At 36.1% G+C, this 23288-nt stretch overlaps 2 protein-coding genes across 3 annotated transcripts in view; one reads left to right on the top strand and one right to left on the bottom strand.

Annotated features, from left to right (window-relative positions):
- LOC145779394 (uncharacterized) overlaps positions 1-23288 on the bottom strand; it is a 242422-nt gene that overhangs the window by 194287 nt on the left and 24847 nt on the right. The window lies entirely within an intron of this gene.
- LOC145779393 (adenylate cyclase type 9-like) overlaps positions 7206-23288 on the top strand; it is a 55505-nt gene continuing 39422 nt past the window's right edge. For both annotated transcript variants that reach the window (XM_082590974.1, XM_082590973.1), the window contains exons 1-8: positions 7206-7430; positions 10157-10265; positions 11004-11159; positions 11410-11626; positions 12774-12917; positions 20715-20881; positions 21115-21272; positions 21865-21942. In XM_082590974.1, coding sequence (XP_082447100.1) covers positions 7295-7430; positions 10157-10265; positions 11004-11159; positions 11410-11626; positions 12774-12917; positions 20715-20881; positions 21115-21272; positions 21865-21942 — 1165 coding nt within the window. In that variant the 5' untranslated portion in view covers positions 7206-7294. The remainder of the gene's footprint in view (positions 7431-10156; positions 10266-11003; positions 11160-11409; positions 11627-12773; positions 12918-20714; positions 20882-21114; positions 21273-21864; positions 21943-23288) is intronic.

The raw sequence follows: 23288 nt of genomic DNA, 5'->3' as shown, positions 1-23288 counted from the left end.
CTCCATCGCATCTCTTTGCCCACCTATTGGTGCACATCCCTGGAAAGGTAATTTAATACTGAATCCGATGCATGTAAAATTTAAGTGGCACGTGTTGCGGATTATAGTTTTATTTGAAGATGTTTGGAGTGGTGTCTATTATGCAAAAATCGTATTATTTTAATAATTATCGTAAATATATCCTCCTGTATCTTTGAAGCGTTATGCTGGGAGTTCTTTCTAAATGCCGACATATTGATGCACATCCCTGGAAAGGTAATTTAATACTGAATCCGATGCATGTAAAATTTAAGTGTCACGTGTTGCGGATTATAGTTTTATTTGAAGATGTTTGGAGTGGTGTCTATTATGCAAAAATCACATTATTTTAATGTTTATCGTAAATATATCCTCCTGTATCTTTGAAGCGTTCTGCTGGGAGTTCTTTCTAAATGCCGACATATTGATGCACATCCCTGAAAAGGTAATTTAATACTGAATCCGATGCATGTAAAATTTAAGTGTCACGTGTTGCGGATTATAGTTTTATTTGAAGATGTTTGGAGTGGTGTCTATTATGCAAAAATCATATTATTTTAATGTTTATCGTAAATATATCCTCCTGTATCTTTGAAGCGTTATGCTGGGAGTTCCTTCTAAATGCCGACATATTGATGCACATCCCTGAAAAGGTAATTTAATACTGAATCCGATGCATGTAAAACTTAAGTAGCACGTGTTGCGGATTATAGTTTTATTTGAAGATGTTTGGAGTGGTGTCAATTATGCAAAAATCATATTATTTTAATGTTTATCGTAAATATATCCTCCATCTTTGAAGCGTTCTGCTGGGAGTTCCTTCCAAATGCCAACACCTATTGATGCACATCCCTGGAAAGGTAATTTAATACTGAATCCGATGCATGTAAAATTTAAGTCGTACGTGTTGCGGATTATAGTTCTATTTGAAGATGTTTGAAGTGGTGTTTATTATGCAAAAATCATATTATTTTAATGTTTATCGTAAATATATTCTCCATTTTGGAGCGTTCTGCTGGGAGTTCCTTCCAAATGCCCACCTATTGGTGCACATCCCTGTAAAGGTAATTCAATACTAAATCCGATGCATGTAAAATTTACGTGGCACGTGTTGTGGATTATAGATCTATTCGAAGATTTTTGAAGTGGTGTCTATTATGCAAAAATCGTATTATTTTAATGTTTATCGTAAATACATCCTCCATCTTTGGAGCGTTCTGCTGGGAGTTCCTTCCAAATGCCCACCTATTGGTGCACATCCCTGGAAAGGTAATTTAATACTAAATCCGATGCATGTAAAATTTACGTGGCACGTGTTGTGGATTATAGATCTATTCGAAGATTTTTGAAGTGGTGTCTATTATGCAAAAATCGTATTATTTTAATGTTTATCGTAAATACATCTTCCATCTTTGGAGCGTTCTGCTGGGAGTTCCTTCCAAATGCCCACCTATTGGTGCACATCCCTGGAAAGGTAATTTAATACTAAATCCGATGCATGTAAAATTTACGTGGCACGTGTTGCGGATTATAGTTTTATTTGAAGATGTTTGAAGTGGTGTCTATTATGCAAAAATCGTATTATTTTAATGTTTATCGTAAATATATTCTCCATGTTGGAGCGTTCTGCTGGGAGTTCCTTCCAAATGCCCACCTATTGGTGCACATCCCTGGAAAGGTAATTTAATACTAATTCCGATGCATGTAAAATTTAAGTGGCACGTGTTGCGGATTATAGTTCTATTTGAAGATGTTTGAAGAGGGTTCAATTATGCAAAAATCATATTATTTTAATGTTTATCGTAAATATATGCTATATCTCTTGATAAAGTAAACAGCAAAGATTTTGCTCTCCAGGTCTAAATATATAAATTGGACTCAAGAAAAACTAAGACCTGGAGAATAACTAAATTCGGACAAAATAAGAAAGGTATTTAATTGTGATCATTTCAGTAGCAAAACTTTCGAAATTGAAAAAGAAGTCGTAGAAAGAGGTCACTATAAAGAAACCTTGATTTAGGCAAGCTAGAAGCTATCAGTGAATTTGGCAGCCATTCTGTTAGTTGCATTTTCTGAGTTGGATTGCTCAGAGTTAATTGAACTTTGAAGAAAAGTAACAAGAAATCTTTTCGGACGTCTTCATATTTTACCAAACCGTTGTCAACCTTCATTCTCACCCAGAACAAGAGAAAACCCTGTCCAGGTTTGGTGCTGTAACCATTGACTCAGAAAAAGGTTGTTTATGACCTACCAAATCAATTTTCTAAAGGATTAAATCTGGACTTTTTCATTGTCGGCCTACTGTATGTTACAACTCTGCCTTTTCTTTAATTTTCTTTTGTTGGCCAATAGTTTGTAGTTCACCACTAACTTTTTATTGTAAATTTCTACTTAAATAACACTAACTTGGTACGTACGGTAGAAGGCTGATATTTTAACTTCCTTGTTAAACTTGTTTATTATGACGTATTAATAGTGATTTTGTTTCTAAGTTTTTTCTCACACTACTTCGACTTGATTTGCTGTACGTTCTATTTAGTCTTAATTAATTGCAAGTTCTTGCATTAAATTGTCTCTTTTGTCACCCATAGCCTAAGTAATTTCTCAGTTCTGTTATATTGATTATAAGATATAAATGCAGGTGTTGGTGGTTTATTCACTTATTTGTTTTGTTGTACAATCATTCCGTTATCTTTTGTATCCTATATCATTGGTTGTTTGTTTGTCTATTGGAAACATTTTCTTTCTTGCAATGTCTGCTGACTACGTAAATTCTTACTCAAAAAACTCCCTCTCTAGTAACAAAACATATTCTCATGACCAGAACACATTTACTACGCCTGCAAATTTTGCCACTGAAAACACGTCAAAGAAAACCATCGTCACCACCTCTGAGTATGCAGACGTTGCTGAAATACGTACAAAACTAAAGCATGGATCAAAAAAAAAATTCTCAATATTTCACTTCAACATGGTTAGCTTAATAAAAAACAAATATAAATTAGAAGAATTAATGACTCAGTTGGATTTTAAACCTAATATAATGTGCATAACGGAAACAAAATTAAAAATGGAAAATCCATTAGTTAATATTGCTGAATACAAATTCATACAAGCTGATTCTCCAACCACTGCTGGTGGCGTTGGAATGTACCTTCATAACTCAATAATTTACTCTGAAAGACAAGATCTACAATTTATAATCGAAGACTGTGAAAACATGTGGATAGAGCTGTCTCATACCAATTCTAAAAAAATTATTATAGGCGTTGTATACAGACATCCATCTTACAGAAATTATGAAGTTTTCTTGGATAAATTCAGTGATACTTTACACATGATTCAAAAAGAACGTTGTGACTTCTTCGTTTTGGGTGATTTCAACATTGATTTAGCCAAATCTAATAAAGAATCCAAAATTTCTTCTTATTTGCAAGCTGTAACTGCTTTGGGATGCTCAAACTTGATTAATGTGCCTACCAGAATTACCAAAAGTTCGTCAACATTACTTGATCACATTTATACTAATAACAGTGAAAGTGCACAAACTAATGTATTGACTTATGATATATCTGATCACTTACCAACATTTTTATTAATCAAAACTGTACCACGCAAAATGAAAAAACGTCCGTATTTGACAAGAAAAATTGAAGAAAATAAAATTGATGCTTTTTTGAGTGAACTTTCAGATCAACTTGAAAACCTAAAATTAACCACAAGCTATAAAAATATTAACGACAGCACTAATAAATTGATACTTATTTTGCAAACACTAATCAACTCTCATTTCCCATTAAAAAAACTCAGTAGGAAAAAGTCTGGATTGTACAACAAGCCATGGATCACAAAAGGAATTCTGGTTTCAATCAAACACCAAAATAAATTATTCAAACTTTGCTACAAAAAAAATTGTCCTGAAAAAGTATCTTTTTACAAGAAATATAGAAACAAATTAACTCACATTAAACAAATCTCAAAACAAAACTACTTCAAACAACGCTTCAATGAATCGAGACACAACTCATCAAAAACATGGAAATCTATCAATGAACTTCTTCAAAAAAAGAAAGCTAAAACGAATACTCTTCCCAATGAACTTATTGCAGAAAACATTTCATACAAAAAACAAGAACAAATATGCAACCAACTTAACTACCACTTTACACATATTGGCGAAAAATTAACTTCACACTTAAAGCAAAAGTCAAACTTTGATTCATTCATGGGGCCTGCTTTAAAACAAACATGTGCGGTATATGAAACTGATGAAAATGAAGTCGAATGCCTAATAAACAAACTAGATGTTAAAAAATCGGATGGACCAGATGACATCTCTTCTCGAATGTTAAAGTTATCAAAAAGTATTATTGCACCTCATTTAACTAAACTTTTTAATGCATGCTTGAAACAAGGAATATTTCCTGACGCTCTAAAAATTGCAAAAGTTATTCCTATTTTCAAGAAAAAGGCAAAAGCAGATCCAACTAATTACCGTCCTATTTCCTTGCTTTCAAATATCAGCAAACTTTTAGAAAAAATTATTTACAAACGCTTGATGAGCTTTCTTGACAAATTCAACGTGATTAATGATCAACAATTTGGATTTAGGGAAGGTCATTCTACAACGTTAGCATTAAGTAATCTTCATGAAAGACTAATTGAACTCAAAGAAAAAAATCATTACGTTTACCTGTTATTTCTTGATTTAGCAAAAGCGTTTGACACCGTTAACCACCAAATACTTCTAAAAAAGCTGGAGTTTTATGGCCTGAGAGGTTTAATGGGAGGCCTTATAAAATCTTACTTACACAACCGCCAACAATATGTTTCTGCTGATGGCTTCAAATCAAAGCATGAAAATATCACATGTGGTGTTCCTCAAGGATCCATACTTGGACCATTGCTTTTTCTGCTTTACATAAATGATTTGCCTCTTATAACAACTTTCGATTCTCAGCTATTTGCTGATGACACTGTTTTTTTTACTTCAGCAACATCTATTTTGCAATTGCAGCAAAACACTGAAATTGAGATGCAGCGTATCACTGATTGGTTCAATGCAAACAAATTATGTATCAACTACTCCAAGACATTTTACATGTTACTTGAACGAAAAGGAGGGTCAACTTCAAAACTAAATGTAGTCTTAAACAACACAAAAATTCAAAAAACAAACAACATCAAATATCTTGGCATATTTCTTGATGACAAACTGAGTTGGAATTATCACATTGAAGATCTATCTGGGAGATTGGCAAAAATATCTGGAATATTTTATAAAATTAGAAACTACACAAACAAACAAAGCATGTTAACACTGTACTATGCTCTTGCACGATCAATAATACAATATGGCATTTTATGTTGGGGTTCAAGCACACCAAAACTGCTCAAGAAAATTTCGACAATGCAAAATCGAATCATTCGCACAATAACCTTTAGCAACAGAAGAGCAAAACTTTCACTACTGTACCAAGATCTCGACATACTTCCCATCACTAACTTGCATCAATTAGAAATTTCTAAATTTGTCTTTAAATTTAAAAATATGCTATTGCCAAGCTATTTTGAACCTTACTTTAAGGAAATTACTGAAGTACATTGCCATGGCACTAGAGCTTCTCAAAAAAATAACTTTCACTTACGTAGTGTCAGCTCAAGAAAAGGCCAAGGCAGTTTGAAATTCTTAGGCCCAAAAATATGGAATGATTTACCTTCTGAAGTAGTAGGGGCTACGAGTGTAAAAACTTTCACAAAAAAATGTAAAATTTATTATATGAAAAAACTTTGTCTGTGACTGTTTTTATTGCCACAACATTGACGAGTGTTATCGCAAATTTTTCGGATTGAACATTGTTGATACTACGTAGACCTAGGTCTACTACTCACGAACTAGTGCTAAGTACTATTTATTAACGGCTGTCATCTTATTAACTGTATTCAAGTCGGCCTATAAACTGACTGATTTTGTTAAGGTTTAAAGTTATATACTATGATTAGGCCTACTTTTAGTGTTTCTGTTTCGTCTTTTATGCTAGCAGTTAGAAGTTGTTGTTTATGCTTAGTTTTTTGTTTGTTTTTTTTCTCATAACTTACTACTTTTGTAGGGCATGATATTTTTTGATATTTGAATAAAATCACAGCAATTCACTTGACTGTCGCAGCAGTAAACAACTTTATGTTTTCATTTTTTACGGAACTTAAGCTTATCCTATTTTAACGCATATCTTGGTTTCAACGTAATGCCGATGTTTGACATTTGTCACATTAAAAACACGGGAAGCAGCTGACTCGATGACTAATATAGTCTTTCGCTGCTTCCTGTCTGTTGTAGATTCTAGTTATGGTGCTATTTTATTTGCATTGTCTATATTTTGTACCGTATACTTTTCTCGCAACAGACAAAATAAAAGGTTTCTCTCTCTCTCTCTCTCTATCTTTGAACCGTTCTGCTGGAAGTTCCTTCCAAATGCCCACCTATTGGTGCACATCCCTGGAAAGGTAATTTAATACTGAATGCGATGCATGTAAAATTTAAGTGGCACGTGTTGCGTATTATAGTTCTATTTGAAGATGTTTGAAGTGGTGTCTATTATGCAAAAATCGTATTATTTTCTTGAATATCTTGAATATATCCTATATCTTTGGAGCGTTCTGCTGGGAGTTCTTTCCAAATACCCACCTATTGGTGCATATCCCTGGAAAGGTAATTTAATACTGAATCCGATGCATGTAAAATTTAAGTGGCACGTGTTGCGGGTTATTGTTTTATTCAAGGTTTTTCGAAAGTATGTCAGGTCGCATTTTATGCCGTGCACTTATTCACGGATGACTTTTTTAGGCGGAAAGCGGAAAAACTACCCTGCCAGAATGGCGGTGGTGCCAGAATGACGGTAATTTGTGATCGTCCTGTAGTCCTGTACCTGCTCCTGCTGTTTTTGAATTGTTGGGTTCATATTGAATCCTCACTTGCCTTAGGTTTGCATTTATTTTTTCATGTGGTTATAGCAAGTAGAAAGCCTGTCATAGGCTGACAGTTTTATAATTTCCTGTTTTTCACTGTGATTTATTTAGCCTACCAGTACCTTGTTGTAGTCTACTAGATTTGGAATCAATTTTTACTGCAACTGAAGTTATTCTCATGGTCAAATTTTAATGAATGTTTTGCCCCAGGGCTTGTGTAATAAATATGCACAGTTTTATTTTCTTCTTAAAATTTTAATTTCATTAAAACAAATTTTCCCTTGATAATGTGAATTTTTGCAATAGCAATATGCCAGTTGATGCAAATACTGTGGAATACAATGCAAATTCACGGACTTCAGAAGTTAATATAGTTTCCTATGAAAATGGAACTCATACTGATAGCAATGAACAAACAAGAAATCAAAATTCAAACATTGCTAAAGGTGAGTGATAATTCAATTCAAATTTTCAAAATGTTTTATCTGCTTAGGAATTTCAGAAGTTGCGTTCTTGCCAGGGTTGAGAAAAACCCGGGTTTTTTTAAAAAAGCCCAACCCGCATGTTTTTTTTAAAAAAACTCGGGTTTTTTTGGGTTTTATTGGGTTTTATTTAAAAAAGATGCAAAAAAGGTAGATTCATGCTTATTTCACCTCAAATACTAGGCCTACTTTTTACCAATAAAGTGCCTCTCACTCGTACAGTACATGCTGGCATAACTCAATAAAGTAATGCACTAGGGCTGTTTAACTATGAGGCCTTCTTGCAGAAATGAGTTTTAGTGTAGTACAAAGTGGCATTACTTGATTTTGGTGTACAGAAATATCCACTGTGTTTTCATTTTATCCTTGGAAATTTCCTTCACAATCACATTCTCAAGTCCTAATTTGAAGTTTGTTTTAAGTACCTTGTAGTACTTTGGTTCATTTTTTTAATTTTCTGATTAAAATTGGACAAATATGATGCTCTGGGTTTTTTTATGTTTTTTTTGTTTTTTTTAAGTGTTTTTTATTTTAAAAATCCACCCGTTTTTTTTGGGTCAGGTAAAATACCGACAACCCTGGTTCTTGCTATTTCTCTTTACAAGGTTATCATTCAAACTCTTCAATACATTCTTCTTTATCATATGATTCTCTGGAGCCAAGGGTTTATCATTTTACACCCCAGATTCACAATGTTCTCAGACCTGGGTTTTTTTTTTCGCTTAGACTTTTCGGTCATTTGTCCGAAACTCCGAAATGACTTGAAAAAATTCAGTCATTTTTTATTTATTTTGGTCATTTTTTCTGATGAAAAATATTTCCTTTTAAGTACAGTAGCTGCAATACAAACCAAAATTTGCACTTCCTGACTAGCTACAACATTAAGTTTTGTTGAGAAACGTTGTTTTTTTCAGACATTTTGACCGAATTGACTATATTTTTTTTTCGGACATTTTGACTGAATAGACTATATATTTTTTTTGGACATTTTGCTAAAAAATCAGTCAATGACCGATGAATGACCGAAAAAAAAGAAACCCACTCCCAGACTACACTGGAAGGCTACCGTACTAATGCGTGTGTGGTATCATCATCCAAGACAAGCAGGTGGCAGGCTTTCCACTTTAGGTTGGTTGACATGGCACAATTGTTGGTGATATGGTCTGTTTCTCAGCACCACATTTACAAGAAGAGGCCATTTCCCATTGGTGCATGGTTGAGCGGAAAAAAACATTGTTTATTGTGTAATATATTGGTGACTAGGTGATGTGTCTATAGTTGAACTAAGCTCTGTAGAATGCGGTTACTTCAAATCACTGTAGTGTGGATTTTTTTGCTTTGTTTCATTTATGTCAGTCATGTGGAGGTAAACGTACAGTCGTACATACTTGTTTAGACTGTTGAAAAGTTACCAGTAAGCTTTTTTTTAACAAAGCCTTTACAGTAGGCTAGATGTAAAGCAAGTATCCGGGTAGTTGAATTTTAAGTAACCATGAGCATGCAGTGAACATCCAGGCCTGATGCTAATAGCGCAATGCAGGTTATCATAACAATATTTATTAAACTAGTATCGGTAAACAATTTATGATACAGAAGACCTTCTGTTGTCAGACTGAACAAAAGCCTTCGTATCCCCTTCAGATATCCCTGGCAAAAACCACCACAGAAGCAGGATTTTTGCTTTGCATCAGATGAGGAACTTCTGAAGGATCACGGGCAATAACTCATGTGTTCTGACGATTTGCAACCTTGTCCACAATGAACTTTTTATCATCGACAAAAATGTAACGCATGTCCTCCTTTGTTCTTCAGATGATTAAGAATCTTTGGACATCTTTCAACCCTGATTGATTTTGATTGGGCAGTGGGGAGGTTGCAGCATGTTTTTACATGTTGCAACCTCCCCGTTGCAAGAAAGACTTCATCGCAAGATCTTCATTAACTGCTTTACTGATGGTTCTGTGACTGACATGGCGTCTTTTGGCCAGTTTTGTCATTGACTGTGTTGGGTCTGCCTTTATCGACCTTTTCAGCCCTGCCAGAAAAGTTTTTGTTCGCTTTCTAAGGCTATGGAGGTTCCTTTCAACTTTCCCCTCGGCATCAAGCTTGACCTCAATTCGATAAACTGTCGTCTTTGAACACTTGAACAGCCAATGCTCTTCCGAAGGAGTGTTCCCAGCACATTATAATTCTCATTTATATGGTTTTCCGTTTTATTAATTTTGCCATGTTTAAAGAAGTTTGTCTAAATATTACTATACTATCTTTTAGAATTCCTTTATAAAATTATCAGCAGAAAGTTTCATCTTGATCAGTAAAATAAAATAAAAAAATTATGCGAAAATAAAAAGTCCCATTTTAGCTGCGGTACGCTGTATGTGTATCAACCTAATAGTTATATCAAACAAAGTTTCAATAGTTTTTTTGCTGATTGATTGATTAATTATTATAGATTTTGTTGATGACAATTTGTTAAACCCAAGTTTTCAAATGATATTTGTATTCCAGTGATACCGCTTCTCAAATGATAACCTGTTTAGATTATGACTGATGTTTCTCATAAATATGAATAAAATTGAATATGTAATAATATTTTAAATTTTTATCAAGTTATATATTGCAAGTTAGATCTCTTGAGAGGATTTTTAGATTTTAGTTGGGATGTACTAAATTTGCAATTATTGCTTTAGGCAAGCAACCTATCAAATTTGAAAGAGCGTCAACTCGATGGTGGGATCTTCGAATGGATTCTAAAATCCTGGAAGATCAATTCAAAATATCTAGTCTACCACAAGTTAGGTGGGCATGAACATACATTGTGGTTATTTAATATTTGCAACTGGGCTTGAGAGGCACTGCAGCTCACAAATCATTCCTATTTTACACTGATATACATAAATAAACGAGTAGCAAAGATTTTCGAACGTTTTCAATAAGGAATAGCCTAAAGTAATATATACTAATTACATGTGCAATAAAAAAGAAAAGGACAAATTGAAATTCAATTCTGACTATTCACTAACCACAGTATTAGGTTATTCTTGTTGAGAACGCAACGATGTGTGGGAAATGTTTGAAAAAAAAATTACTTTGTGCGCTTTTTGCGTGAATAAAGCATTTAAAACCTTTGATATTACTAAGTTTTGTCTGGTTGTTGTGCAACAAAGTGAACTTTACCCAAAGCTTTAATTACAAAAATAAGACTAAAACAAGTATAATACGTAACGGAAATAGTTTTCTTCCCTTTGTTCTTGAGCTTTGTCTGCTGCTTTGCCAAGTGGTGAGAACGTCTGTGCGACGTTCGGAAGGGCGTCAGTTCGACACCTCTACAGAGCATGCGGTTTTATTTGGACAAGATACTTTAATGGCATGTCAAAATAAAGGAACAGCTAACTCTGAAGACAATATGTCCATTCACTGCTTCATGTTGTCTGTTGTGTTTCATAGTGTGATCGCAGTGGACTGTATGTTGTCATGTGGGATTGTGGGTGCAAAATGATTATTGAGGTTATTTGTAAAATTTATTGTTTTTACCAGGCACATGTTCCGGTGTTCACTTTGCTTTGTAATTATCCAATGCATTGCGTGGTTAATCTATTTTCCTTCTGCGAGCATTACAAATTGGACTTCTGGTGCAATATATGCTGCTACACTACTCGCTCTTTCACTGGTTCTCTTACTCGTCTCTTTTCGGTAAGTGATCTTTTGATTAAAACTGCTGCTGCACTTGCTCAAATTAATTTTTTGTACTTTCATACTTAAGACAATTTGGCTTGTGATGAAAATGTATATGTTTGTATTGTGCAAAATAGTGATCATTATGGTTTGTTCAAAATCAAATCAAGCGTACCGTTTTTGGTTGACAAGATTAAAGCATAATGTTCATTTTCAATTTTTTTTTCTATTACAGGACTATCTTAATAGTAATTTCTTATATTTGTAGGAAGAACCTCTACTGCCGCCTGTCCGTACACACTTCCTTAGCCTTCTTGGTCGTGGTGGCACTGTCAGGGCTGCTCTCAGCTTACTTTGCTAAAATTATATCTCCTGTCGGCTCCTTGTTCATAGCTATTGAAGTGATTGTTCTAATTTATTTAACCTCACCAGTTCCTGCTCCATTTACGTTTGCCGCTGCCGCCACCTTTTCTATTGTGTTTGAGGTATACCGATCGATTTGTAGCAGTTTTAGTTCATTTTTCTATCATTTATATACATGATACATCAAGTAAAACAATAAATAAAACTGTTCAGCAGGCATCTAGTTTAAAGCATAGCACGCTCTTCTTGGGTAAAAGAAGTGCAACTGTCATAAGCTGTAGGTGATAACTGCTATTCATTCTGACGTTTCGTCAATGAGTTGCTGCTGACTTCTTTAAGGTGTAAGATTCACTAACCTTCACTTGTAAATTTTATTTTGTGTGTTAAGTTTTTTGCAGCAACGTGAACGTGTTGTGCAATATGACACTATGACAGACAGCTAATCACTGGCTGGAATTACTCATTAAACAATTCAGTCGTTTTTGATTGAAGAAACAGAAAAGATTACAAAATTTGATTGGAAAGGCGATTTGAAACACAATTCCAATGCCAATATATTCATGCACAATTTTGTAACATGTCCTAGCAAATTACGTTGTTGGGATTGCATTTCCACTATCTTGAGGCTACAACGTTTATTTTGTAGATAACAGGGAACATTCTACTCTCCCTAGAAAGGGAAGTGTCAACACCCCAGCTTATATTTGGATCAATAATGATGCTTTACTTTTACTAATAACATAACTAGTGGTCCCATTTTTTGCTATAGTTACCCCTGGCAGTATATCGTAGTTATTTTGATGAAGGACAAAGTAATCATGATGTGTATGAAAACGATTCAAATACTTAAAATTTTAGTATAATTTGAGAATTTGGTGTAAAAAGCCTTTTCAATATAATGGAATGGACGTGATTATGAAATAGTACACCAATTCACTACAACATAGAAGTGGTGAAAAGGAATAGACTCAATTTTAGAACAAATAGATTTGCTACGTTCTTTTTGCTTTGATGTTAGCTCTGCTTTGGCTCTAACTATGTTAGAGCTGCTTTAAGGATAACTAAAAGGAATTTCAGATTATTCCAGTGATTACTTTTCCCCACCCGGGTTCATGGTGAAGAAGCCATGCCCAACCTGTACTTCTTCAACATCAAGCGTCGTCATCTAAGCGGCAGACGTTGAAATGATGTAAAACGTCACCTTTTGCAAGCTGGCTATTTAGCAAAGTTTCTATGTGACTTTTTTTTTAATTTCTATGTCATTTAAAGGTACTTCATCATGTCCAACCGCCCCCAAATATCAATTTGACCAACAGTGTGATATCACATATCCTTCTCCACATAGCTGTCCATATTATTGGCGTACATGTTTTGGTCAATCTGCAGATCTTACGGCACAGCACTTTCAGGAAGGTGAGTTGGTTTCAAGCAACAGCTCTTATAGTTTCATTCATTCTTCACCGGTTTCATGCCGGATATATGCCAGCAAGACTTGTGCTGTCCCTAGTTCAGCCTTACTACCGCACAAAATTTTTTCTAGTTGTTTATAAAGCATGATTGTTGTTTTGAAATATCTTAAATGCAAAATTCACGTTTTTGTAACCGCAAGTGCGTCGTTGGAAAAAGGAACACATCAAGCTGTAACTTGCGCAAAATGAACTGATAAGTTATGTGGATTTCAAACTGATTGTTAATGACATGATCCAAATATTCGTTTGAGGATATTTCAGCTGGAGTAGCCTAACCAAATAGTGTGGAAGCTTTATTGATGTTATAATTCACGAAATCTGCATTGAAAATTGGTTATCAATTTCCTGAATTTTTCTTTATTGTTAAACAGCATAGGCTGTGATGGATGTGATGCGGGATCACATATCTGAGGCAAGATATATGATATTAATTATAAATTTTAATATTTAAGTTCTTCACAAAGTCGTTTACAACTGACGTTCAATTCTAATATTCAGGCTTGGCTGTGGCGTCCTTGAAGTAGGTTTAAAAGATTAACCCACAAGGGCCAATGGGCCACGTTATAGAGAAATTTGAATGATAGATTGAGTTTCGCTTTTACGAGCATGATCGTTGCTTACTTCACAATCGTAGATACAGACGACCTGTTTTATCCTGATGCTGCGAGTTCGCTGTGGTGGTAGCGGTTTGCACTAGCTTTCGGAACACAGTTCCCTAGTCATGGTCGTTAGTATCTACAATCTACATTGTGAACTTGAAATCTTTTTGTTGGAGGAGTTGGTGTCATAAAGTATCCCTTCATAATGGTTTCAGCGGTGTGAGTGAGAATCGTTTTGTTCATCTAGTTGGTTGTTTTTCAATACAACTCGGGAAACCTGGCATATCTCAACAAAAAGGGCTGGGAAAATTAATGCTTTTGAGTTGTGGTGTTTTCATAGAGTGCAACGTATTTCATGGTGGCTTGTCGAAAAGACAAACATTAACAAAGAAGTTTTACACCAAGTGAAGCAAACCAGACCTCTGTTAAAAATGTTGAAACAAGTCCATATAAGTTTCTCGCCCATGTAATTGTAATAAGAATTAAAAACTGAAGCATCTCTTTTTGAATGATAACACTTTTGGAAAGCGGGCACATGGCAAACAAAGACAAACTCATTTGAAAGCAGAAACAATCATTCTTACAACATATAATAGGAATACTTGGTCTAATTATTTATTCATACGAGGCGATTAAATGCCTGGTTTAGGCAAGGCAATTGAAGATCCAAGAGTCTGTAGAGTGTAGACCGACAAACGTTCCCCCAAGAGTTTCAATAGACAAAAAATTCACAAATATTTACACATGACATTTAATATAAAGTCAAACATTACAGTTTAATACAAATACATTACATATGCAGTCTGTATGTAATATACCTACTGCAAACTGAAGATCTGCTGCTAGACTCTTGTTATGAGAAAGTGTATACTGTACAGTATATATATCTTTCTGCTGCTGTGAGATAATTTTGTTTGAGTTCTGGATGAAAAAGGTGATGTTTTTCGACTTTTATGAGAAACTTCTTTCCATCATAATAATTCAAAATTGATTTTTTCAAGAGCGTTTTTATGTTGAAAAATATAAGTCATGTCAAAGAATGTGAAAATGTGTGTCAAGAATCTGAAGTTTTAAAGTTAGTAGGGAAGGAATGATTTATGTTCTCTGCACGCCATTGGGCGTTTTAAGTGAGTTTATATAGATTGTGGAGAGCTTATTTAGCGTATGGGAGCGTTGAGCCGATGCAAAATGTCAAAGATATCACGCTCGTACAGCCAGTAAGAATATGTGGGTGCCGTTTCCTGTGTATACCTATCAATCACTTGGTATATGTGCATGAGCCACTTGCAAGAAGGACATGCTGTCTTCATAACATGCTTTTGTGTGACATTCCTATTCGCTTTCCACTGCGTTGCATCCTTATGCGACTAATCGCCGCAAAGTTTCCAAAATACTGTTAGAACATACTCAATAACATCACCTCACACCTATGCGTTCAATCACTTAGTTTTGACTTTGCCATAATATGCACTTTTCAACTCGAAGTTTTCTTCCCACGTATCTGTTAGTGATTGGCTAGTTTGTCACTTTGTCTTGCTAGTTAATAAAAACATTGGAACTTAAGTATATATTTAGTTAATCTCATCAGTCAACTGCTACGCACCGGGTTGCTTTCTAAAGACATGAATTGCATACTGGTTTTATTTGACTAGGGTTCATTACTTTTTGCTTTTCTTTAGAATTGTTAAGGAAACTGTTCACTTTTAACCCTAATCCTAAATCCTAATGCATTGCCGTATTCTGTTTGTGCTTGCATTGTTTTAGAATGCGATGTCATCTGTAATCTTTACCAAGCACCTTGACACTTGTCCGTGTCATGCTGCTTGTGATACTGTTTTCAACGAAACACCTCAGCACATTCAAATGCTATTCAGCGTTGTAGTTTTAGCGTGAGTGTGAAGTATTTCGACACAGCATTGTCTTGGTCCAATACACTGTATATATCGGTTTATGTTGAAAACTATGAATTCGTTACGTGTAAATTTCACGACATAATGAAAGTCGTGACGTTGGCACAATGTGAATTTAAGCATTTTCTGACTAGAAGCTTCTATCTCAACGTTGCGTATATATTTGTCGTTGAGCGGATGTTGGCGTTAAATACGTTCAAACTTCTTGCGCGTAGCTTTTTGAACGACTGTCTTGATCAAAGCGACAAGAGCTTGCTACTTCAAGACTCTAAGTACCCAGACAACGAATCGATGTTTTTTACATTGATTCAATGTAAATTCTGTGGATTTTGCTGTAAGTAATTGGCAAGTTGCTGACCACAAGCCGTTTTCTTCACTCAGAGAAAGCTGTGATGATCTTAAAATAACCTTTTTCCATCCAAACTTTCGTGGCTTCAATTTCATAGCTGTTTTCAGTTGTTTGGCGTACTTGTCTGCATTTATTAAACTTAACACTTTTTTGTTGTTTTGCAAGTGGTAGTGTTGTATCGTATTTATAAATTAGCATCACTTCAAACTATAACTTGTAACTGATACGCTCTCCGCCGAAACTAACGCAAGATCAAGTATGTAACGAATTTTGTAGAACAGTGAATAGTGCTGCCAAGTATATGCTGAGCCAAAATATCAACTTTGCCTTTTGTATTTGTGATTCTAGTTGTTTTTATGAGATCAGTTTCCCTATATTAACCTCAACAAAAACTTTGCTTATGATATATCGCGATCATCGAGCCTGCTTGCTCAAACCGTAACTGATCATTGCGGTGCTAAGAGGCAAGAGACCCAAGGAATATCGTACGAAAACAAATTCCAAGTCTTACGTTACCACAAATAGAACCTTGCAATGCACAGTTGCACACCCTCCCGTCGACTGTTTGTTTATGTCAGAGAGTTTGCTAGTGGGTGTCATAAGTGCTGGTGTACTTCGTTTCCAATGCCATGTTAGCTTTAATTTGTATTCCCTAAAGAAATTGTTTGCATTGCGAATTAGTTTTCAGTTAAAAACTTTGATCTATTTAATTATTAAATTTCTTTTGCTGTTTATGTTTATTGACTAAAATGTTTCTAAAATTGTTTGTCCTGCTTTTTTGTACGTTAATGGCAGTGATGCTTCAAATGTTCTATAGCACCTTAAAATTACCATTTACTTTGCCAGTAAACCTTTTCTTGTTTTGCAGTATGGCAGTTTTCACATCTGCAAAGTGTTTGTTGAATTAATTATCGGCAACTATCTCTTTTCTGCACTCTTCTGTTTATTTATGATAAAATACTTCTAATGATGGCTTACCCTCAACCCTCATGCTAGAAAAGTTTAAGTTTAAATCATAACTTAGGTTTTCGTGTACTTGCCCGGTGTTAGCAATTTTTAGCTCATTTTATTGAGTACGGTAGTCTACAAATTAGCCCAAGGTAATTCGATTCAAATAGCAAAAGCAGTAAGTGTACAAAACTGACATATCACTGCTGAATGTGTTTAACTGGTATTAACTTTCTCTTATTTGTAATTTGGTCAGACTATCTGTATTTTGGGATTAGTAATTTGTCTTAGTTCGACTTATCTGTTGTTTGTATATATAATGTAAACCTGATGTCGTTTTGTGTGTACATTTTGTCCTTACAGCTTGCTCATTGCATGCGACTTACTGAAAATCAGCATGCCAATACTTTGCTACTCTAAATAGAGTGCAAAAAATACCGTTCAGTTCTCAAAATACAGTACACCGAATTTCACTCTTTTTGTTATTGCATAATAGCAGGTTATACAATCCAGCGAACATTCATCTGGCGTGTTATTGTCACGTCCTTAACTGTTAATTTAATGATGGCATTAGGCTAGTGCTAGCAACTCACACAGGGTGGTTCCCAGCAGATGATTCAACATCTGCTGACGTTAAATCAATGCAAAAAGGAACTGTTTAGCTGACTGAGCTGCCGGCCGCTTAGCTGCTGAAAAGCAGTTTTTAATTTATGCTCACGAAACTAATGCTTATGACAAAACAATCGTTTGAGCAGCGGACATGCTGTTTGTTGCTGACCCAATCGCAATCGCATGGCTGATGCCATTAAAAGCCTCGTCTCAAAATATACTCGTTACGGTCTGGCAAATGCTCAACATTTTTGAAAGGTCGCTCAGTTTTCAAGTCGAATAAGTTTTGAAACTAAATCTCTTTGAAAATCAAAGGCCAATGAATTACTCTTTTCACAATAAGAAAATAAATGCCACGTCCTTTATGGAAATGCCACGACTTGTAACCCCTGATTTTGTGCTGCAATAGGGAAGCCTCTTGATTGAGTAGTTTAGACATATCCATTGAAATGCGTTTAAGTCTTTTTCAAGCTTTCAGTTTTAGTCGTAAGTCAGACATTTGAGAGATTTGTTTGGCTTTTAAAGCAATGTCTTTTGTGCAGTATCACACTTTGCCAATGTGGCTACCACCAACGCTTCATTTGTTGTTTGTTATTCTTTTCTTACCTGACAAACTCTAAAACAGTGGTTCCCAACCTTTTTTTGACTGTTACCCAAATCTCCACCTTGAAGTGAGCCAATTACCCCCACGATCAATTTTCAAAAACAAAAGTGTTTATTGCTATGTATTTCAAAAGGCTAACTATGACGATCAAAATGCTATAGGCTACAATACTAAATACAAAATAACAATGTGTGGTAAACATTCAATGCGAACGGAATGGCCCGTTTCGGTGAGTCCGATTCCTTAACGGGGGATTTTTTCAATTTTTTTTTTAATTATTGGGTACCGTAACCTAATTATCATTGCCGTTTTAGGGTTAGGGGTTTGGGGTTAGGGTTAGAGGTTAGGAACTCACCGAATCGGACTCACCGAATAGTAGCAGACCCCAATGCGAAGGTTAGGCCTGGACTTCAGCCGCCAGCTTTGTGATCCTGGACTTTGTGCTACTGAGGGCAATTCTTGTCGCTTTCGACATGCAGGCGATTGCGCTTCTTTGTCTTCATTTCTAAGACAGTTGAAAATCCTTGTTCACAGAGATACGTTGTTGAAAAAGATGTCAGGATATTTAATGCCTGTGTCGCTAATGTTGGTGCGTCCTGGAGTCTGCTATACCAGAAGGGTTCTGACTTCTAAGCCTTTCCCCTTGAAATCAAGTTTCAACGCTTCGTTTATTCGGCGAGTGATAAATTCTTCTTTAGTCGGAAAGTCGTCATCATCCACCTGGCTGTCATCACATGCGAAGGGCTCAGTGCACCATTGGAGACTAGCCGACTGTAGCCGTGTCCAAATTCAGAAAGTAGTTGTCCATCTTCTTGGCTAGCTGGCCTAAGTGGTCAGGTATGTCCTTCTTCAACGCCGCTGTCAACTCAAGTCCATTGCCTCCGAGATACATGTCAAGCGTCTGAAACTGCGCCAGTGTGCCTCTTCCAACTCGCTTGTTCCACAATTTAACCGTTGCGATAAATGCTGCTATACGGCTACTTTGGTGTCGATCACAGTTACATTCTTGCCTTGAATTAAAAGATTGCCTTTCAATTTACCAAAGATATCAGCCAGATAGCACAGCTAGGAAATCCACTGTTGGTTAGAGAAGTATTCAGCCAAGTCGGACTTCTTTTCTATCAGAAAAACATGGACAGCCTCACGAAGTTCGACCAGGCGGGTTATCACCTTGCCACGAAACAGCCATCGTACTTCTGTGTGGTACAGTAATGCTTCGTATCTTTCTCCAATCTTCTTGCACAGTTCCTTGAAAAGACAGCTGTTCAATTCCTTCGCTTTTAATTTTATAAAGTTCACAACCTTCACTTGCTTTACTGTTTCTAAATCGGGTCCCGTTACCCCCAAAAACAGGCAAATTACCCCCCGGTGGTAAGTACTGCCCCCAGTTTGGGAACCACTGCTCTAAAAGATAGAGCAAAGTGAACTCTCTACATAAACTCTGTCACCACGTTGTAAAACTGCATAACACAATCGGATTTAACGATGTTTTATTCAGAACACACAAGAAAACCAATAAATGCAAAGAGATAATCGAACAAATTAGATCAAGTAATGCTGATCCAGCCTTTGACCCTTGAGATGCCTTTTTGAATAACGCATTTCTGCGCTCTAGTGGATGGAATAATTCACGGGCAACAAAACTTTAACAAACGGATACTTGACTCAGTCAATTTCGGTGACAAGGCATGCGTCAATGATTCAAACCCACTAAGTATGTGAAAACTGCCAGGCTCAAACTTCAAAAGCGACTTTTCCAGTCCAAAAATAAAGATTCCAACAGTGAAGCAATGTTTTTGGCGCAGCGCTGTCATCTTCACAAAAAACATCAATTGCACCTGAAGAAAAAGTGGTTGTTAGAAATAAAATATTGTTATGCTAAAAGTGCAAACGATACTTCTGCACTAACTTAGGCAACTTAAAAACAGACACAAGAATCACAAGTCGAAAAATACTTAACCTCAGGCTGCAAGTTTGAAAGGTGTAGACAGTATGTACTGCTCATCTGCACTTGCTAGAGTTCAACCATCACCGCTTGGTCTTTGTGCTGGTGGTTTATAAACCTGTATGTTTATGGATTGAGCTATGGGGCGCACACTATTTGATTGTGTATCTTAAACAGAAAGTGAGCTTTCACCCTTTCGCTCAGGCAGTGATCTGCCTCTTTTGAGATAGATCGTTAAAATTTTCTGGGCATGTAGTAGGTAGAACGTCTGGCCAGGGTAGCTTTGTTTAGTGCAATTGTATCAACTTGACCTGGAAAACAACATAATTTCAAAAGCATCCAAAGCTTTTGGCAAATTGAAGTCTAATGTGCGTGAGGGGTCTGCTACTATTCGGTGAGTTCCTAACCTCTAACCCCTAATTCTAATCCCTAACCCTAAAACGGCAATGATAATAATTAGGCTACGGTACCCGATAATTTAAAAAAAAAATTGAAAAAATCACCGAATAGGGATCGGACTCACCGAATCGGACTCACCGAAACGGGCCATTCTGTTGTGGGAGAGGCAAAGGATCAGGCCATCCGCCCAACATGGCAAAGCTTTATTGCTATAGACCGAGAATCAGCGGGGAAACAGGGTATGCTATCTGCTGTCAAAAATGAGAACAACATTCCCAATATTATTTCTGTGCCATAGTAAACTTTTGAGACTGTATTCTTCCCCCAGTGTGGTTTCCGTCTGCACCGTAAAAATAAATTGTTGTTTTTAATTTTAAGGTGTGCCAAGTTGTCCGATCCCAACAAGCTAAGAGCAAGGATGAGAAATTCGGAGACCTGGTGATAAAGTCGGTGATGCCAAAAAGTATTGCAGATAAGCTGATGGAAAGAAATGCCAAAGAAAACGCGGATGGAAACGGAATATTTAGACCATTTATAATGGAAAAGTTAGTTGAAAAATTTATTTCTCTTACGTTAAAATAAACTGAACTTTTAACCCAGCTCGTAAAACCCGTCCTTTTTACATTGATTCAACGTGTACAGACGTTGAATCAATGTAAAAAGGATGGGTTTTGCAAGCCGGATTAGTGGCACAGTAAACGTTGTAGAAAAATTGTCACATAGAATTGATGAAAAGCCTCCAATGTTTTAAACAGTCTAAATTCCTATTTTCATCAAGGATGGAGAATGTGTCGATCTTATACGCGGACATTGTTGGATTCACGCAAATGAGCGCCAACAAAACTGCCGCCAAGTTGGTTAGTCTGCTCAATAATCTATTTGGTCGCTTCGACAAGCTTTGTGAAGTTACGGGATGTGAAAAAATTAGCACACTAGGTACGTTACACCAACACAAACAGTTGAACCAAAGTGATCGACATAAATCAGTGGTTGGATATTTTTACCTACGCAGCATGCTTGTGTACAACATACAAATTAGAGTTTAATCGAATAAACACCTTCTGACGATTCCGCAAAGTGTGAAACAGATTGTAATGGTTACTTTGATAACAGTGATTCAATTTATTTAACTTTTCAATCAGTTAGATAACTTTGTTAATTTGATTGCTCCTGCTTTGGAGTTTGTATTTCGAATTGTTCTTAAAATATCAGGAAACTCACTTTTGGGTTCCGAGGATGAAACTTAATTAGATTGTTTTGTTTTTAAGTTGGTGTTGCATTCCGTGAGGATTGAATTCCTTGTCTTTCTGTCCACTTTATTTAAATGTTTAACCACCAGAAATAAGCCTAATGCCACAATAATCTGTAAAATGATAAAGTTTTAAGAGAATTTAGTCGTCCGAAAGCTTCACAATTGCCAACATTGTGACAAAATAGATATTTTGTTACAACTGTTGGCCTTGTCTTGACTTTTTTTGATTGCTTGTTGAAATTATTCCAAATAGTTATGAATGTATATTCATTGCAGGCGATTGCTACTACTGCGTAGCTGGATGCCCGGAAAGTAGACCTGACCATGCTGTGTGCTGCGTTGAAATGGGTCTAGGTAGGCATGTTCGAATTGTTGATGTGCAGTTTGGGCGCATCTGTGATTACTATTTCAGATGCAATAAGTGCTGTGACTGTTCGCCCCATGAGGCGTGGGCACAACACGTTGCAATGCAGACCTTCTTGTAATTGAAGAGTCCTTCTCTCCAGTCTTCTAAATTTGGTTGATGCACTGCAGATTGAATACTGAAAAGTTTGGGTGTTCATCAGGACAATTATCGTTTCTAGCACTAGTTGCTACGTTCATCTGATGAAATTGAAAGTAAAATTAACAACAAACAAGATGATTTATTGCTTCACTGACGTTTCGCGCACCATGACAATGCGCATCCTCAGAGCGAATAACATACAAAATAAAATTTCACCAGGTTATATACTGCAGTGCGATTGAAGGCAAGAAAAAATAAAATAAAACACGCAATATTTTAAAAAATTGGCCAATAATGTGTGAGCGGTTACTTTCCTCGTTAAAAAGTAACCGCTCACACATTATTGGCCAATTTTTTAAAATATTGCGTGTTTTATTTTATTTTTTCTTGCCTTCAATCGCACTGCAGTATATAACCTGGTGAAATTTTATTTTGTATGTTATTCGCTCTGAGGATGCGCATTTTCATGGTGCGCGAAACGTCAGTGAAGCAATAAACCATCTTGTTTGTTGTTAATTTTACTTTCAATTTCATCAGATGAACGTAGCAACTAATGCTAGAAACGCACTGCAGATTGACACTTTTTTTGTGCGACGAAAGTGTATATTGAAAAGTCCTATTTTCTACACTGGGTGGTAAGCTTAAGGTGCACAAGAAGATGGTCCGCTGTTTGAGGCTTGGCACCCGTGTTGTAGCCCCACTTTACCATTGCATATTTTTGCATATTTACTACGGCCAACACCGATTCGGAGTCGATTCAATGTTTTCTACTTTATCCAAAGGGTCTTTGCTCATGGGGAGAGGGATTTTTATGGTGAAACCTTCATTTTTTTGAAGAACATTTGTTGAAGACTAGGTTGTGCCAAAAGTAAACACATGTCAAAGAAAACGTTTCCAATTCACGTAAACGTGCGAGCTACTCCATGTTGCCAAACATTGGGCAACTGTTAACCTGTAAAGGTGACTCCCAGTACTTGCATCCCAGCATCGGGGGTGAGCATATATTTCTCACTTTTAAGCCTTCGGCGCAAACAAGAGTATTATTATCGTGACCCCTTTTTTTTCGGCAACTTTTTCAGCAACTGTGCTCACCTAATTTATTCCACCCGGGAGTTGAACCTGGGTCGCATGACTTGAAAGCGAGCGCCTTATTCGGTGCGCTATCCCACACCACCATGTTCTTCTACTAATGTTT

Source organism: Aplidium turbinatum, chromosome 11 (genome assembly GCF_918807975.1).
Source record: "Aplidium turbinatum chromosome 11, kaAplTurb1.1, whole genome shotgun sequence".
Classification (NCBI taxonomy): domain Eukaryota; kingdom Metazoa; phylum Chordata; class Ascidiacea; order Aplousobranchia; family Polyclinidae; genus Aplidium; species Aplidium turbinatum.
This window is presented reverse-complemented; position numbering and strand designations above follow the sequence as displayed.